We start from the raw sequence: 19437 nt of genomic DNA, 5'->3' as shown, positions 1-19437 counted from the left end.
TGGTTAGCAAAGGACTACCTAGTCCAGTATTGTTTGTCCCAGATGGCGGCCAACCAGATACTGATTGTGATAGACAAAGTTCAAAAAAGGAAGGCAACGGGGCTAAATCCATAGTTCAGAGGTCGAGCACCTGTTTTGCATGCCGAAGGTCCCAGGTTCAATCCCAAACTTCTCCAGTTAAAAGGATCAGGAAGGAGGTGATGTGAAAGACCTCAGCATGAGACCCTGAAGATCAGCTGCCAATTGGAGTGGACCTGGCTAGGCTAATGGACAAAGTCAATATAAGGCCCCTTTATGTGTTCATGTAAATCAGTGGTTCTCAACCTTCCTAATGCCGCAACCCTTTAATACAGTTCCTCATGTTGCAGTGATCCCCAACCCTAACATTTATCCATTTTACAGATGGAGAACACTGATGCAGAGAGTCTTAGGCGACCCTTGTGAAAGGGTTGTTTGACCCCCAAAGGGGTCCCGACCCATATGTTGAGAACCACTGATGTAAATGCACCCAGACCTCCTCCATTGTTTGTTTGCCCCTGAATATGGAGGTTTGAAAATTTCCCATGAATTTGCCTAATTCCCTTGAAACCATCTAGAGCCAGTGTGGTATAGTGGTTAAACGTGGTATAGTGGTAGACTCTAATCAGGAGAACCAGGTTTGACTCCCATTCCTCCACATGAGTGGCGGACTCTAATCTGGTGAACTGGATTTGTTTCTCTGCTCTTCCGGGTGCCCTTGGGCTAGTTACCGTTCTCTCAGAACTCTCTCAGCACCACCTACCTTGCAAGGTATCTTTTGTGGGGAGAGGAAGGGAAGTAGTTGGCTAGCCTCTTTGAGAGTCCTCACAGTTGAGAAAAGCAGGGTACAAATCCAAACTCTTTTTTCTAATGTGCCCAGTGTACTTGTTTTATTTTTATGAGAAATTTTCCCTTCCCCAGTCTCAATTCCCCTTTTCCTGATCTCGTCCCCTCCACTCTCCCAGTGCTGCTCAAATGGCTTAAGTCAAGCATGTACAAAATAGGATTTTTCTAGCCTTCTGAATAGGCACTTAGTCATTTCCCACTTAGAAAGCCTTGGCAGCATCAGAAACTCTGCAACAGGGAGCTGTTATTAGGCACTGGAGCTCAAAATCTAGCAGGGAATCCTGCCCCAAGCTACGGCGTGAGACTGGATGGACTCTTTCAATGGTGAGACAAAGATCACCTGCACACACTGAGAGCTATTTCGTTCTCGATCCAGTGTATAAGAGGTCATTGTAGGCATTTAATACAGTGTTTTTTAATTGTATGCCACCTTGAGCAGTATACCTTGAGGAGCATAGAAACAGTGTAAGGACATAAATAAACAGTATCAGAAGTGTGAAGGGTACATCCAATGGGATCCAAATAACTACCGCCCAGTCAGCCTGACATCAATACCAAGAAAGATTCTAGAGCAGATCATTAAACAGACAGTCCATAAACACTTAGAAAGGAATGCCACGATCACTAAAAGTCAACATGGGTTTCTCAAAAACAAGGCACGCCAGATTAATCTCAGCTCTCTTTTTGATAGAGTGACAAGCTCGGTCGAAGGGAGTACTGTGGATGTAGCGTACCTTGACTTCAGTAAGGCCTTTGACAAGGTCCCGCAGGACATTCTTGCAAGCAAGATAGTAAAATGTGGGCTAGACAAGGCTCCTGTTAGATGAACTTGTAATTAGTAGACTGACTGAACCAAAAAACTGCTCACCTATGGCTCACCTTCATGCTGGAGAAAACTTGACTAGTGGGGTGCTGCATGGTTCTGTCCTAGGCCCAGCACTATTCAGTATTTTTATCAATGATTTGGATGATAGAACAGAGGACATGCTAATCAAATTTGCAGATGACCAAATTAGATGGGGTAGCAATACCCCAGAGGACATGGTCAGAATTCAAAATGACCTGGACAGATCATAGAGCTGGGCCAAAAGTAACAAAATAACGCACAGATATAGGATGGGGGACACCTGGCGACAGCAGTACGTGTGAAAGAGATCTGGGAGCCTTAGTAGACCACAAGCTGAACACGAGTCAGCAATGTAAACTGACAGCCAAGAAAGCCGATGCGATTCTGGGCAGCATCAACAGGAGTATAGTGTCTAAATGAAGGGATGTAACAGTATAACTCTATTCTGCATTGGAATACTGTGTCCAGTTCTGGGCACCACAATTCAAGAAGGATATTGACAAGCTGGAATGGGTCCAGAGGAGGAGGACCAAAATAGTAAATGGTTTGGAGTCTGTGACCTATGAGGAGTGGCTGAGGGAGCTAGGTAGTCTGGAGAAGAAAAGGTTAAGGGGTGACATGATAAATATTTGAAGAGATGTCATGTTGAAGAGAGAGTAAGCTTGTTTTCTGCTGCTCCAGAGACTAGGTAGGACAAGGACTAATGGACTCAAGGTGCAGGAAAAGAGATTCCACCTAAACATCAGGAAGAACTTCCTGAAAATGAGGCCTATTCGACAGTGGAATACTGAGTGTGTTGGAGTCTCCTTCTTTGGAGGTTTTTAAGCAGAGGCTGGATGATCATCTGTCAGGAGTGTTTTGATTGTGTCTTCCTGCATGGCAGAGGGTTGGACTTGATGGCTCTTGGGGTCTCTTCCAACTTTATGGTTCTATTCTATGATTCTATAATTCTGTTCTACAGAGGTTTGTATGACCCCTTGAACTGAAAATTCGAACAAGGCTAAATCTTTAGGCCTGGGTTCTCCAACCTTTCTGAGCCTACAGGCACCTTTGAAATACTAACTAAGGGGACTGAGTAAAATAATAAAATGGCTGTCACAGTAGGTGGAGCCAACCATAAAATGGTGGCTGCAGGAAAAGGAGCCACCTACCAAAGGTTAGGAATTGTGGTTATATACAACTCTAATAACAGGATCTGCACAGCCAATCAGAAGGCCTGCTGGGCAAAAGCTTTATGTAGCTCCACCAACTTTCTAAAAGCAGTTGCTGGGTGTTAGGAAAGGAGTCAGCAAACGCCATGGTCCCCACAGACACCAACTGGGGACTCCTGCTTTAGGGAGACCAAATCTATCTAAAGAAACCTCTCGTTCTGCATTCTAAGCATGCTGCTGAATGCAGAATATAGAAAATAGTGGGACGTGTCCTGTTGGGGTTTGCAACCAAAGCAGCATCGGGATTGGCAGGGTTGGAACCGGATTTGGCCAATATCTTAGCAGAAGTAACATGTAGTGTAGCGGTTTAAGTATCTAACTAGGATCTGGAAAACTCTAGTTTGAATCCCCCCTCTGCCATGGAAACTTGAAGGTTACCTTTAGGCCAGGCAAGTATTTGGGTGGGAGGCTTCCAAGGAATAACAGGGTTGCGACGGGGAGGCAGGTATTGGCAAACCACCCCTGAATGTCTCCAGCCTTGAAAACTCGTCTACAGAGTTAGAATAAGCCAGCTGCGACTTGACCACAAAACAAACAAACATGCAGTAGGAAGTGGGCTACATGCATATTCACCAGTAAACGCAATCCTAGAAGCAAAAAGATCAAGAAATGAGTATAGCACATGGACGTCCAACAGGCCAGCACGTGAATGGTCGCAATCTCCCATGGATTCTCTTCTCCATGAAGAAAAGAACTTTGTGCTCACTTTTCCACCCCTGGAGTCCTTTCCACGTTCTCTCCCATGCCCTCCTTCCCCCTAGAGTGGATTCTGGCAGCAGCTGGGGCAACAGCTGGGCCTCTGAGTCCCAGCAGCCGGATCCTTCCACCTGGGACTCAGAGCCGTGATCTAGGGCATGTATGTGTGCACGTGGAGGTGGCAAATGAGGTCAGTTTTTGCCCATTTATTATGCCCCCAGTAAGTCTGAGTGCAACTACAATGGCTAACTCCGGGTTGGAAAGTCCCTGAAGATTTGGGGGTGGAGCCTGGGGAAGGTTGGCGTTGGGAAGGGTGAAGTCCTTCAGCAAGGTCGAATGCCACAGAGTCCACCCGCCAAAGTAGCCATTTCCCCAGGGGAACTGATCACATACAGAATAATGCCCTTTCAATGCACTTTGCGGCTGGATTTTACTGTGCGGAAGAGCAACATCCACTTGCAAACAATTGTGAAAGTGGATTGAATGTGCATTATTCTGCATGCACAGAAGGGGAGGAGATCTACAGACTCCACCTGAAGGTTGGCAACGCTGGGTGCTATCCTAAAACACACTTACAGCTCTTGGGTCCACGCATGACCTATTCCCTTTGCTTCACCCGAACAGCTGAAATAGTTCCAGGACCGGCGTGGTGGCTGCAGGGCCAGGTCGAGTTCCCCAAGTCTGGCTCCCTGATGACAATTATTAGCCTACAAGGCTGGGCTTTGGCTGCTGCTGCTGACCAAGGAGAGTCCTGTATTCCGATCTGGGCCTCTGCTTCAATTGCTCTCCCTGTTTTGCCCCTGGTTTTGCACGTTAATATGTTCCTGACGTGCAATGGTTGCACAGTCAAGTTCAGCTCCCTTCCAAAAGGATTGGGTTTCTTGATCTGGGAACTCCTGGGATCCACAAGAGTACTCCTGGTGGTCTGTGGGTAGGGGTGCCAGTTCAGGGTTCAGAAATACCTGTGAATTTTGAGGTGGAGCTTTGGGGGCGTTTGGGAGGGTCCTCAGCGACATATGATGCCGTAGAGTTCACCTTCCAAAGCATTTTCTCCAGAGAAACTGATCTCTGTCACCTGGAGATAAGTCGTAATAGCGAGAGGTCTCCAGCCACCACCTGGAAGTTGGCAACCCTACCTGTGAGTCCTTTGTAAGCCCAGAAGGTGCACCCCTCTCTTATCCACTTGACTAATGCAAAAAGGAGCCTGTTTAATTTTCCAGGAATGGGGCAGGGACTTTTGACCTTGGGGAAAAGGGTGGGATCATCTTCCCTTTCTTTCAAAAGGTGGGGAATCGTAGAGCTAACCTTATACCCTGTTCAGGATAAAGATGACACCATATTTGAGAATTCATCTGTCATTTCTTGGACTGTCTTCATTTTAGAGTGCTCTGCTTGCCTTGAGGACAGAACTAGGTAGGCCTTGAGGACAGAACCAGGACCCAAATGGAGCATTCTAGGACAAAGACAGCCCAGGAAATGGCAGATGAATTCTTAAATGTCATCTTTATCCTGCAGCCAGCTGGACCCCGTAATGTGCTGATTGGTTGGTAGGATCCAGTAGCTCCTGTTAGGAATTCTAATTGTTTGAGTGTCCCCAAAGAGGTACAGTTTTAACAAGGTCAACTTACTTCAAGCATGAAATGAAACTGGTTCTCATTCTGTTTTCCAAAGCAAAGGATTTCCCTATAGATAGACGGACACCCACTCTGCATCTACAGACAATAATAGCCAGCAGCTGTATTTAACTAAATACCCAAAGTTCAGTTTTTGTTTGATGCTGGTATTTTCCTACTTCCACTTGTGTTCAGCTGGCCTCCAGCTAGAAATTATTTCTTGCTTTCTCCAGTCCCTTTTAGTCCAGGGGTGAGATTGATCAGAATTTGGGTCAGGGCCCTTTGAGTTATGACTGTGTGGAATTGGCCACCTTGTCAGCCCTGACTGTGTTCAGACAAGACAAACATTTACATGGCCTTGCTTTTAAACCATAGCTGACGGTTCTCACTGCATTGAAGAGTGGGGGGGGCGGGGGGGGGCTCCATGTGCAGCTTGCTGCACACTTTAAAAGGGGATTATGTGCCACATAGCAGATGCCACTAAAGGGGAGGGTTTTTAGGTCCACAAAAATTGTTATATGAAAATGAAGGACACTCCCCCTTCCCCTTCCAAGTGTTGTTAATGTCTGAGAATGGCTGAAAATTAAATATCTGATCGGGAAGGGGTGATGATGCATGATCTGCATAGCACAGGCACTCCCACGTAAACACATGTGCATGAACTCTAGAGCCCCACACAGTGTGGTGCTGGCAGTGGAAATGGCTGCCTAGTCACAACTGACTGATGGTACCCCATAGGGCAGTGGTTCTCAACCTTCCTAATGCCACAACCCTTTAATACAGTTCCTCATGTTGTGGTGACTCCCAACCCTAACATTTATCCATTTTACAGATGGAGAACACTGATGCAGAGAGTCTTAGGCGATCCCTGTGAAAGGGTCGTTCGACCCCCAAAGGGGTCCCGACCCACAGGTTGAGAACCACTGCCATAGGGTTTTCAAGGCAAGAGATGTTCAGAAGTAATTTGCCATTGCCTGCCTCTGTTTTTTATGCCCCTAGTCTTCCTTGGAGGTTTCCCATTCAAATGCTAAACTTGCTGAACTTCTGAGTGCTGATCAGATTGGGCTAGCCCTGGTGATCCAGGTCAGGGCCCTATAAAGTGTACAGCCAGGCATTTCGCACACTTTGCACCTACTGAAGTTCATTTTGTACAGTTGATAACCTGCGTCGGGACAATTGTGCGTTTCTAGTTTCTCATCTGCCAAAAGGGTTGTCTTGGTTATGAAACCAGTGAAGGATGGAGGACAGCTGCCGAGTCAATGAATACAGAACAGGGCAGGTGGAGCAGAGCTTTTCCCAATGCAGAATGGTGCCTGTCTCTGAGCTTGCAAAAGGATCCGCTCTATGAGCAGTGGGGTGGATAATCATGTCCATATTTTCATCTGTGAGAGGTTGAGGGGTTAAGTGCATTGCATGACAGGTACAGCTCGGCTGGGAGGGGCTGGGGGCTCAGTGGAGAAGAATCTGCTAGGCATGCAGAAGGTCCCGGGTTCAGTCCACAGGATTGCCAGGTGAAAGAATCAGGTAGCAAGTGACGAGAAAGATCTCAGCCCAAGACTCCAGAGAGCTGGTGCCAATCTGAGTGGATAATACTGTGATAGACAAGGGTCTGATTCAGCAGAAGGCAGCTTCGTGTGTCTACGTGAACTGACCGGGAAAAGGCAAAAATGCTATGCTAAGCCTGACCAATCCAGAGGCTCCGTATTGCTGGCCAATCAATGGGATTGATGTTGCACACCCTTCCTTGGCTCTTTTCTGAGGCTTCAGTGCACGCTGTGTTCGCTTCTAAGACTTGCATTGCTACCAAAGCCCAGAGAGAACAGAGATATTTCCCGTAAAGCTTCCTGAATCATAGAATCATAGAGTTGGAAGAGACCCCAAGGGCCATCCAGTTCAACCCTCTGCCATGCAGAAAGACACAAAGCACTCCTGACAGATGGCCATCCAGCCTCTGTTTAAAAACCTCCAAAGAAGGAGACTCCACTACACTCCAAAGTAGTGCATTCCACTGTCGGACAGCCCTTACTGTCAGGAAGTTTTTCCTGATGTTTAGGTGGAATCTCTTTTCCTTCACCTTGAACCCATTTCTCCTGGTCCAAGTCTCTGGAGGAGCAGAAAACCAGCTTGCTCCCTCACCACATGACATCCCTTCAAATATCTAAACAGGGCTTTCATTCCACCTCTTAACCTTCTCTTCACCAAACTAAACATACCCTTTATCACATTTGGAGGTGGGGGAGATGTGCATTTGTATGATATGCTTGCTTAAATTAACACTAACCAATTCCACATCCTTTGTCAACACATTGCTTCTTCTCCAAGGTATCAGAATTTTTCTACCTAGGGACAGCTCAGCCACAGAGGGGAACCAGGCCCCCTGCCAAGGGACCAAAATCCCAGAACAACTGCCCCAATTATGTAAACACCCTTAGTAATAAGAGTTGACATCTGTGTATCCCTTCTTTCAATGAATGAAGATAACAGAAAGGGGGATTGTGCTCTATCTTGTTGGTGGCATCTGGGGATCTGGAGTCTAAATTAACTGATGGGAAGTACAGTAGTATGATAGTGAAGTTATAGTACCTAAAATGTGAAAATAGGGAAAAGTGTGTCTTACCTTGATCATTTAACTTGCTCCAGTTAAGGCACTCAAAGTACAATAGGATACAAGGAGGATGAGAAAATGTACCAACATTTAAATTTGTTTGGAGGGGTGGGGGGTCCAATTTGTCCCAACCTGCTCCTGTCACAGAAGAGAGTAAATGCAATTTCAAAGGGAGGTTGAGTGGCAATACATTGGTAAGGAGATGTCAACTGATCCCATCTTTCTGTCCCAACAGGATTATCCCTGCCAGCAGCCGCCAGTTTGTCCTGAAGCACCTCGTGCCCAGTGTGGATTATGATCTGTGCGTCTTGGCCATCTTCGACGACGTGGCCACATCCCTGGCGGCCACGCACTTGCTGGGCTGCACTCAGTTCACCACAGGGGAGGCCTATCCGGACTGCCACTCTCTACACGCCCACTTCCTGGGTGGGACCCTGACAGTGATTGTGGGAGGCATCATTGTGGTCACCCTGCTGGTTTTCACAGTGGTCATGATGGTGAGGTACAAGGTCTGTGGCAGCGCCCACGGGAGCTTGCCAAAGGTCACCAATGTCTACTCGCAGACCAATGGCGGGCACCCCAATGGCCTGCTCCCCCAGCGGACGCCCCCAAAGGAACGGGGCCCAAAGCACCGGCGCGTACGAGTCAAGACTGCTCGGTCCGAAGGGCCAGAGCACAGGACAGGGAACGGGATGGGGGGAGCAGCCTGGAGCTCATCTCTCCCCGCCAAGACCAAGCGCAGCAGCTCCCTGGACATGGGCGACATCTCGGCCAATGCCTGTTACAGCTACGCCAAGCGGCTCAGTTTCATGTGGACCAAACGCAGCCAATCGGTGCACGGGATGCTTGTGCAGTGCGCAGCAGCCCCCGAGGGGGATGCCAAAAGACTCGGGCCCTTCTTAAACACAGACGAACTGGAAGAAAGCGTGGTATAGCCCGCAGCGTGGCTCCCCGGAATAGAGGGAAGGGGGAACCAGCCATCCAACCCGTGGAGCTGGAAGGGTGCGCCAGATTGCAACCCATGTTTGGATCAGCTAAGGATGAGCAAAGGTGCTGGGAAGGGTGAGGGGGAAAAGATTCCTTCTAACAGATACAGCAGAGGTGGGGGGACTTCTGACGGGATGCACTGGATGTACCATGGAGTCTCATCTGACCTAGCAGTGTTGCCTGTGGATGTGGGCTAAGGCGTGATGCGATTGAAGCACCCGTGCCAATTGGGATAAAACCTACACAGGCCAGACTGTGTGCCGGACATTCTCCTAAGGAGGGAATATGCACTCAGGAGTGACGGAAGGAGAGCTGCTCTGATTGGACAATCAGGAACGTATTTTGTTCTGCTCAGCTGCCAAGGCTGGGAGCCGTCCTGTTCCCGTAGCGGTGGTCCTTGGGACTGGTGAGCAGGGATATGTCTTCAGAAAGACCAACGGCAAAGTTGCGGACACTGAAATTGATTGTTGTCGAGGGAAAGGGGTGTGTCTTTTTTAATTTTAATCTTTTGCCAAAAAAAGAGAGGAAAGAATACTAATAAAATAACCCCGAATTGTCAACGTTTTGACAAATGGGATGGGAAAGCAGGTACTGTGGACAGAGCTGTGTATAATCTGTGCTAAAAATCGGGCTGGAAGAGTGGGGCGGGTGGTGGGGGGTGGGGAGAGGCAAATCAGAATTCTACGTTGGGGTAACCCAAATTCTGTACCAAGGAATTCCACTGTCTGCATAAACTGTGCACATTTGCATACATTTCTTGATTTGGGCATAATTTATTCTACTACTGCTGGGTGGTTCAGCAGGGGGAAACGCTATGCTAATCTTCCCCAGTTCATTCATCCTCCTAGCCTCTTAGATTTATAACCCAGATATTTTGAAAGGCAACGTTTCCAGTCAGAAGGGCTGGCAAACCCCCACCCCTGAGGAGTGGAACTTCCCCAAGGAGCCGTGAATTCTGCACTGAATATTAATTTGTGTGTTTGTAATGGCTAACTTCATACAGTCAGAAGTATGAGGAGACCTAATACGACCTTCAGGTTGAAGCCTCAACAACTCCCTAAAAGCTAAAATGACTAAAGTGAGGCTATTGTGCTTTGGAAACGCTATGAGAAGACAAGACTGGCTGGAAAAGACAATAATTCTCAGGAAAGCTGAAGGGAGCAGCTGAAAAGAGGAAAGCCCAACATAGATGAATGGGCTCGATCAAAGTCTACGGCCCTCAGCTTGCAAGAGCCAAGCAAGGCTGTTAACGATAGGCCATTGTGGAGGCCATTAATTCATAAGGTCACCGTAAATCAGAAGAGACTTGGCAGCACTTAACAAACGCACAGTTTTAGGGGTCAGTCTTATGATTCCTTGCCACCATCTCCCTTCAATAAAGAAAGACTTCTCTCCATCAGGGGAAGCCTGTTTCCATCAGAAAACGTCATTCTCTGTTGAAGGAAGTCTGTCTCCCTTGAAGGAAGACTTAGTAGAAGTCACTCTGGAATAAACGCTGTTGGTCTTGAAGGTGTCTCCAGACTTCTGTTTTAGTTAGCAGGAGAGAGCCATCGGATTCAGCTGAACAGGAGGGAATCTGAGGGTCCAACCTTTAGATTTGTACATCTGAATGAATATTCACAGTAGAGTCTGGAGGAGGATTATGCAAGAAAGCTATCTGTAGTTTCTGGCAGTCATGAGGCCTGTTGACAGAAGCAGGGCAGTCAAAGCCTTAGGGTTATGTCTTAAAAGATGCAGGTGCTATTCTAACCCTTGTGGCAGCCAAGATGCAAGTCAGAATATAATGATGGCAAAAGGGTTAGCAAGTCAGAAACAAAGCGGGCAAAAATGAGACTCTGTGCTGGAGTGCCTCCAAGATGCCTGGGAACGCGAGATGGCAAATTCAAAAGAACAGCTCACTCCCACTGATTATCTTAAGATATTTATAACTTCTCTTGATGGGTTCCTAAAGCAGCTTCCAAACTCAGTCTCCATGATTTTGTCCAAACAACAACTCTCCGAGGTAGATTAGTTGAGAGAGAGAGTGATTCAGAGTTACCCAGCGAGCTTCCATGACAGAAGGGACAACACGAGTCAAATCCCATTGGTAAATTCCCAGCCAGCCTTGTCAAACTGAATGGGAACTACCCAGGAGTACGGCACAGGAGAATTTCCTGGAGGATCATGCTCTTGTTATTTTGGGAGATGTTTGGGAAACTTTTCAAAATGCTGTCTGCTGAGGAAAAGAGACCACACTACGAATGAGTCTTAACAGAACCCCCATTGTAGAATTGGAACATTCCAAATTTGGAATGGTCAGAATGGAAGGCTTGGCTCTCCAATCTGGGGGGGGAGGGGTTGCCAGCTGTCAGTGAGACTTCAACGTTGTCATAAATTATAGGCCATCACACACAGGGGTAACCAATGCTGACAAAATGAGATACCATACCAGGCATCACAGACAGCCTGCAATTCAGGATCTCACAGCAGTGCCTTGACCTATACTCTATAGCTGTATAGGTGCTATAGACCTAGCTCTATAGGTGCCACCATGCCTGTGACCTACACCTCCAGCTTGCAAATATTTTGTCATTTAAAAAACTCAAAAGAAGTTGAAATCCTGTCAGGATCACAAGATTCCTGCAGTGGAGGCCCCAGCTTCCCTTCCCCCCACGCTTCAGTGGCTTTGTAAAGCGAGCAAAATACCACAGTGGGGCACATGAGCTCACTGGCTTCGTTTCCCCGCAGGCCAAACGGGGTCTTTGAACCAGAAGGAAAAGCTCAAAGGCGGGGAGTCGGTTGCCTCAGAAGAGCCCCTTCCACACACATGCACATCAGAGGTGTCTGCTACTGCACGCCAGCGGGAAGCAGAAATGGCCTACAGTCTCTTAGTCATGACACATGCGCTGAGCGGGAGGGGAGGGGAGGAAGAAAAGGTACCGTCTTCCCATGGGGAGAAGGGCCTGAAAAGAGATTGGTTTTGATTTATTGGTTGTGGTTTATCAGCACGGAAAGACTGGAGCAGTGAAACTGCTGGGCAGCAGACTCAAGACAGCCAAATAAAGGAGAAGATTTCTTCACGGCATGTAATTAACTTGTGGAATTTACGGCCACAAGATATGGTCGTTCCTTAGGGCAGGGGGGACCACCTTTCCGGTTCTCCAGATTAGAGTCCGCCACTCTTAACCACTACGCCACATGGAGCACATTTGAACAACGTCCTAGGAAAGAGGAGTCAGAGAAGGAATAAAACCAACGCTGCAGTGGCAGCTGTCGCTAAAATGTTTTAATCTGCACAGCTGCTCAGATCTCAGATGGGCAATTAGGAGTCCAAATGGGCAGGAGCCTACCTGGCCCTACCCACTTTCTAAAAACATTAATTGATGTCAGCAAAGGTGTCTGAGGGCACCATGGTGCCCTTGGGGACCCCTGACTTAGAGTCTAACCCAGGGGTAGGGAACCTGCGGCTCTCCAGATGTTCAGGAACTACAATTCCCATCAGCCCCTACCAGCATGGCCAATTGGCCATGCTGGTAGGGGCTGATGGGAATTGTAGTTCCTGAACATCTGGAGAGCCGCAGGTTCCCTACCCCTGGTCTAACCAGACACGGGGAGGAAAGGTGATATGGTTAGCCCTACCTAGTCAGGTTTCAGAAGCTAAGCAGGATTGGGAGACTACCAAGGAAGGTTCTGCGGAGGAAGGAAATGGCAAACCACCTCTGCCTCTCACTTGCCTTGAAAGACCCTTGCTGGGGTCGCCATAGGTTGATTATGACCTGAAGGCTCATACATGTGTATGCACATGGCATTTTTCTCATGCATGCTTACAGCTCTTTGAAATGCTGTGCTTATCAGGTCAGTGTACAAAGGGCAGCCAAAATTTTCCTCAGCATTTGGGCTACCATCTTTTAAACACATCCTCAATCTACAACCAAAGACATTAATCCCTGCTCCCTCGACATGCTTGTGGGATGGACTGTAATTTTTAAATTGCAAGGAAGACAGCCAGAAGTAGTCTGAGAGCCGTGGTGTAGTGGTTAAGAGCAGGTGAACTCTAATCTGGAGAACCAGGTTTGATTCCCCTGCTCTTGCCACTTGAGCTGTGGAGGCTTCTCTGGTGAACCAGATTAGCTTGTGCACTCCAACACATGACAGCTGGGTGACCTTGGGCTACTCACAGTTCTTTGGAGCTCTCTCAGCCCCACCCACCTCACAGGGTGTTTGTTGTTGGGAAGGAGGGAAAGGAGATTATAAGCCCCTTTGAGTCTCCTTACAGGAGAGAAAGGGGGGATATAAATCCAAAGTCGTCCTCCTCCTCCTCTTCTTCTAATTGTAAACTGAGGCTCTAACCAGACAGGCACAAGTACCAGCAGGTGTACATGAGGAAAATGTTTCTGCTTGGGCACTCAGATAGTCTTAAAGGAGGAGAGACAAATTCACAGAGGAGGCTAATCTATATATGACTGTCACCATGATGGCTAAATGAATCCTGTGTGATGAGTGGCAGAGTACCTTGGGATAATATAATTGTTGGGGGAACAAGAGCATGGAAAGGCTATTGGTGTTGTGATCACCCTGAAGCATCTGAGCTTTCTAGTTAAAATGCCTTTAAAGCCTTTCACGGTCAGACTCCATTGGCTGGCTGTTGTATGCTTTGTTCACACCATGACCTTGCCTCTTGAACATTATACAGCCTCCCTTAGATGCAGGTGAAATGTTAGGAGCACAAACTATCAGACCATGGCCACATAGCCCAGAAAACCCGCAGCAGCTATCTGAGCTAGTCTTTGATTGGTAAAAGGATTCTGGACAAGGTGGATATTGGTCTGATTCAGCAGGGCTTTTCTATGTTCTTAGAAAATGAGGGGAAAGAGAGAGACTGCGCCCAAACGCGGCCTTCCACTGCAAAGAATGCTGGAATATGTTGGGACGGACAGAAAGCGGTCACGCGTTAACAGTTCAACTTGCAGTGGGTAGATGATCAGCAGTGTTTAGACAACCACATATAACTTGCACTTTTCAAAATACAGTTATTATTCCCAGGGTGCCATCAATACATAGGGTGCTCTGAAGCGTTTCATAAGCAAAAATAAACACAGCTCACAATAAAATACAATTGACATGGGGAGAGAGAACCGAGAGCATGAGGGAAAGAAAAGCAAATTGGGGGGAAAGAAACTGGGATGGTTGGGGTTGAGGAATAAAGAGTTAAAGGTTATCACAAAGGACGGAGGCGGAGATTTCGAAGCCCTTTCCAGCCTCCTTCAGAGCTGAGGGGTGCTGGTCTTCTGTTGTGGAGATGCAGAAACAAAATAGACTGGAGCTCCTGAATGGCTGCTTCTTGTGTTAATATGGTTGCCAGTCTCCAGGTGGGATCTGGAGGTCTCCCAGAATGACAAGTGATCTTTATACTCTGCTGGGAAGGTCTTTCCCCTCTCCAAGGCCAACTGGCTCCAGGCTTCACCCCAACCTCCCAGGAATTTCCCAACTCAGTACTGGTAACCGCAATCAGAAGCGGAGTGACCAAGGTCACCATAATCTCAGAACAATGAAAACTGTAAATTTTGGGGGTTGAAAAGGGCTGCCAGCCAACAGGTTTTCGTGTTCATGTTGCTCAGGGGCTGGGCAAAACCAGCCAAGGTCCCAATCCCCAATCTGTGGTGGAAACTTGCCAGGTGACTTTGGGTCAGTCTCACACTCCTAGTCTCCACCCTGGCTAGTACTTGGATGGGAGACCTCCAAGGAATACTCCAAGGGGCGGGATGCAGAGGCAGGCAATGGCAAACCACCTCTGACCATCCCTTGCTTTGAAAATCCTTCTGGGTCATGACAAGCCAGCTGTGAATTGTGAGCAAAACACACAGGCACAAGCAAAACCAGGGTGTTTAGTGAGTCCATTTCTGCAGCAGATGCCGGCTCCCACCTGCCCAGAATTTGCTTGACCCTAAGCCTGAGATTGAAACTAACATGGTGAGAAAACACCACACCTCCTGGGAACACAGGAGTCTGGCAAAGAGCCCTGGGCTGGGGTCACAGCCTCACCAGAAGGCTGCTGCGGTCACCCGGCCTTAACACGCCCAAGAGATAATTGACTTTGATACCATATGACAGGGTAGAAACCTTTGGCTTTCCTCTTTCTTGCTCCAGTTCTCCTTGCCAAGCTGGAGATGCCAATTTGGGGAGAGTGGGTGACGGCTGCTGGATTCTAGGAGCCTAGAGCTGGAGGGCAGGATCAGCCCCCTTCCCCAGCCCCAAAGGCAGGTCACCCCTCCCCTGCACGCATCAGCCGGTACAAACCAAACAAACTGTACATGCCACTTGTCAGAACTTCCAGGTGACTCGTGGTGGAGTGGTAAAGGTGTTGGATCTGCGAGACCCGGGTTCAAATTCCCCACTCTGCCACAGAAGCATGCTGGGTTCTCTTGGGCCTGTCGCATGCTCTCAGTGTGACCTACCATGCAGGGCTGATGTGAGGATAACATGGTGGAAAGGAGAACAATGCCAGCTGCTTTGGATCCCCACTGGGGAGAAAGGAAAGACATAAATGCATAAGAGGGCCAGGCTGTGTGATCCGCAGTGGCGGCAGGAGAGAAAACCCTTGGAAGGCAAGCTAGGAAACATAAGCTATGCGTAAGTTTCTTCTGCCCTTGGGGAAAGGTGATCCAACAGCTCACAAACTTCAGGGGGGGAAAAAACCCAGATCTTTAAAAGGGAAAAGGGATGTGGAGGATGGAAACATGCCGTACTACCCACAAACCTTTTTCTAGCTGGAACAAATCCTCAGGGAGGACTAGCAGTGCCGAAATCATTTTTCTTAACCCAATGAGCTGGTCCAAAGCAACTGTATGGACATCACATCCAAGTGTAAGGAACTCCTCTTTATAAGCTCAACTCAGTTGAAGCTAGGTTCACTGACTCCAGTTAGTGAAGTTCCTCATGATCCAACGAGATTCTTTGCACCTGAATCCGTTCCTGGAGAGACCCCTAACAGCCCTAAATCCTGGATTCCAAATTACTATCTTTTAACCTTGTATTCCCCAAGAGCTGATAGCCAGAGGCAGGTATCTGAGGGGCCGTTACGTGCTGCAGAGCAGGGAAGTAGTGACATCTGCACCAGGGTATACACCCTGGGTTGAGAAATCCCTGGTGATTTGGGGGTGGAGCCTAAGGACAGGGAAGAGGCCTCAGTCAGGCATAATGCCTTTCAGTCTACCCTCCAAAACAACCATTTCCCCCAGGGGAACGGATCTCTGTAGTCAGTAGCGCACTTGTAATTCCAGGAGATCTCCAGGCCCCACCTGGAGGTTGGCAGACCTAAGTTCAGCCATGCCTTTGTGCGGCCCCCATTCATTGCAAACGGGGCTTGCAGAGGACCACTTCAAGACTCCCTTGGTCAAAAACATTAGGAGGAGATGACAGGTAAGTGCCTCTGAACCACTACAATCTTGTGTGTGTGTGTGTGTGGGGAGTTTGGAGAAAAAGAAGAAGAGTTTGGATTTATATCCCCCCCCCTTTCTCTCCTGTAAGGAGTCTCAAAGGGATTTACAATCTCCTTTCCCTTCCCACCCCCAACAAATACCCTGAGAGGTGGGTGGGACTGGGAGAGCTCCGAAGAACTGTGACTAGCCCAAGGTCACCCACCTGGTGTGTGTTGGAGTGCACAAGCTAATCTGGTTCACCACAGCTCAAGTGGCAGAGCGGGGGAATCAAACCCGGTTCTCCAGATTAGAATTCACCTGCTCTTAACCACGACACCACACTGGCTCTCTGGAGGAGCAAGTGGGGGAAAGGTTTTGCACCCCAATTCCCGCCTGCTGCTCCTCTGCTTTAAATCTCCCCCACAACCTACGCAGCATGGCTCACGCTCTCTCGGCAGGCCTAGGATGCTATTCTGCTCCCAGAAATGAGGGTGGGGGAGACCCAGGAGTCCAGATGAGCTGGATCCAGATAATAAATTCTCCAGCAAATACAGCCCTTATTAATTTAAGAAGAAGAGTGGTGGGGTGGGGTTGGGGAAGGTGGGGAGAGAACTCTCAGCCTTGGCTTCACCAGAGGAAACTGCTGGCTCCGATTGGCCAGCCTTGCAATTCCCTGGGTTCCCCCTGGCGTCCCTCTGGCCTGCTCCTCCGCAGCCCCGGCAATCTATTTTAAGCAGCCTGTGCAGCACGCTGGGGAAAGGCAAGGTTGCTTCTGAATAATTAATAAAAGCAATAGATCTTCTCCTTGAGCCCAATAAAATCCCAATTAGCTTCTTCCTCTCTGTTGCTGCCCCCCGCCCCCCCCACCACTCCGGAATTGGAGCTCTGCCTACTGGGCAGATAAAACAACGGCAACAGGATTATTAGAAGGCCACTCTGGAATCCTTTGCTTAATATGCAAGTTCTTCCGCTTGGAGAAAAGATCGGCCACCCCCAGGCGACAAAGATGACTCCTGCGGAAAATCACGCTTGACGGCCCAATTGGTTCTTAAATCCCACCAGCAGCTACTGCACGCTTTCCCTTTATTGATGGCTCCTGTCCCAAATTAGATTTATTTTCTATATGTGGGTTGAAAGTTGGGCAACGAAGAAAGCTGACAGGAAGAAGGTTGATTCATTGGAAATTTGGTGTCGGAGGAGAGTTTTGCGGATACTGGGGAACTCCAAAAAGACAAACCGGTGGGTTCCAGATCAAACCAAGCCTGAACTCTCTCTAGAAGCTACAATGTCTGAACAGATGCTGTTATACTTTGGACTCATTATGAGCAGCAGAAGAAAAGAAGAGTTTGGATTTATACCCCACCTTTCTGTCCTGTAAGAAGACTCAAAGGGGCTTACAGTGGCGTAGGTGGTTAAGAGCTCGTGTATCTAATCTGGAGGAATCAGGTTTGATTCCCAGCTCTGCCACCGGAGCTGTGGAGGCTTCTCTGGGGAATTCAGATTAGCCTGTGCACTCCCACACACGCCAGCTGGGTGACCTTGGGCTAGTCACAGCTTCTCGGAGCTCTCTCAGCCCCACCTACCTCACAGGGTGTTTGTTGTGAGGGGGGAAGGGCAAGGAGATTGTAAGCCCCTTTGAGTCTCCTGCAGGAGAGAAAGGGGGGATATAAATCCAAACTCTTCTTCTTCTTCTTCTTCTTCTTACAAGCTCCTTTCCCTTCCTCTCCCCACAACAGACACCTTGTGAGGTAGGTGGGGCTGAGAGAGCTCCAAAGAACTGTGACTAGCCCAAGGTCACCCAGAAGGAATGCAGGAGTGTGGAAAAACTTCTGGTTCACCAGATAAGCCTCTGCCACTCAGATGGAGGAGTGGGGAATCAAACCCGGTTCTCCAGATTAGAATCCACCTGCTCTAAACCACTACACCACTCTGGTTCTCACTGGAAAAGACAATCAGGCTGGGAAAAGTTGAAGGTAGCAGGAAAAAATGAAGACCGGGTTAAATGACTCAATCAAAGAAGCCACAACACATTTGGAGGTAATTAATGGATAGGGTTGTTGAGTCATAGGCGACTCCAAGACACATAATACACACAACACACCTGACCTTTCTCTCCAGTGGGGAATCATAGAAAAGAAACACAGGAAGGGATCTCCAGGGTCATCTAATCCTGCACAATGCAGGAAATTTGTAACCACCTCCCCCTCACACCCCAGTGACCCCTGCTCCACGCCCAGAAGATGGCCCAAAAAACCTCTCCACAATCCCTGGCCTATCAGGCCTGGAAGAAAATTGCTTCCTGACCTCGAAATGGCAACTGGCATGTAAGAAAACGCCACAAGAGACAAGCATTGATGCAGCCCTCTTGATCCCTTCTCATGTTTTGCCTGTGCTCACAGAATCAGCATTGCTGTCAGACGGTCATCTAGCTTCTGCTTAAAAGCCTCCAAAGAAGGAGAGTCCACCACTTCCTGAAGAAGTCTGTTCCACTGAGGAAATGCTCTATCAGGAGGTTCTTCCTAACCTCTTGCTGAAACTCTTGATTTAATTCCTACCCATTGGTTCTGGTCCAACCTTCTGGGGCACATCATCCTCTATAAGGCAGCTCTTCAAGTACTTGAAGATGATATCATATCACCTCTCAGCAGAGGCGTACCGCCCAGGGGGACATATGGGGGCAAATGTCCTCAGGCTGCAGCCATTTAGTCACATGGGGGGTGGAAAATTACCCCCCTCACCCCTCCTCCTTCCCCACTGTTTGCTTCTGGTGGGGGAGGGTGGCCGTCTGCACGGAGGGGGGGGGGGGCAGAAAACTCAGATTTTGCACCGGGCTACATTCTCCCTAGATATGCCTCTGCCTCTCAGTCATCTTCTCCCCAGGCTAAACACACCCAGCTCCTTCATCCTTTCATCATTTTACTTGGACTTCAGACATCTCACCATCTCCGTTGCCCTCCTCTGGACATTGTGGTGCCCAAAACTGGACATAAAACTGAACAGAATACTCTAAGTGAGGTCTAATCAGAGCAGAGTAAAGCATTGCCATCACTTTGCATGATCGGGACGTTATACTTCTGTTGATACAGTCCAAAATTGCATTTGCCTAGTTATTAATTAATGATTTATTATTCAGCTACTGCATCACACTGCTGACTCATATTCAGCATATGGTCTATTAAGACCTCTAGATGCTTTTCGCACAGGCTACTGCCAAGAC

The 19437-nt window shown here is 48.3% G+C and overlaps 2 protein-coding genes across 4 annotated transcripts in view; one reads left to right on the top strand and one right to left on the bottom strand.

The window, feature by feature from the left end:
* The window catches only part of LRFN4 (leucine rich repeat and fibronectin type III domain containing 4), a 28832-nt gene extending 19256 nt beyond the window's left edge, over nucleotides 1–9576 (top strand). The window contains exon 3 of the mRNA XM_048512936.1: nucleotides 8072–9576. Coding sequence (XP_048368893.1) covers nucleotides 8072–8771 — 700 coding nt within the window. The 3' untranslated portion in view covers nucleotides 8772–9576. The remainder of the gene's footprint in view (nucleotides 1–8071) is intronic.
* Nucleotides 1–19437, bottom strand: part of PC (pyruvate carboxylase) — a 473075-nt gene that overhangs the window by 95100 nt on the left and 358538 nt on the right. The gene's annotated exons all lie outside the window — the stretch shown is intronic.

This window comes from Sphaerodactylus townsendi, linkage group LG01 (genome assembly GCF_021028975.2).
Source record: "Sphaerodactylus townsendi isolate TG3544 linkage group LG01, MPM_Stown_v2.3, whole genome shotgun sequence".
Lineage (NCBI taxonomy): Eukaryota > Metazoa > Chordata > Lepidosauria > Squamata > Sphaerodactylidae > Sphaerodactylus > Sphaerodactylus townsendi.
The sequence above is the reverse complement of the archived record's forward strand: the minus strand, read 5'-3'. Positions and strand labels throughout refer to the sequence as shown.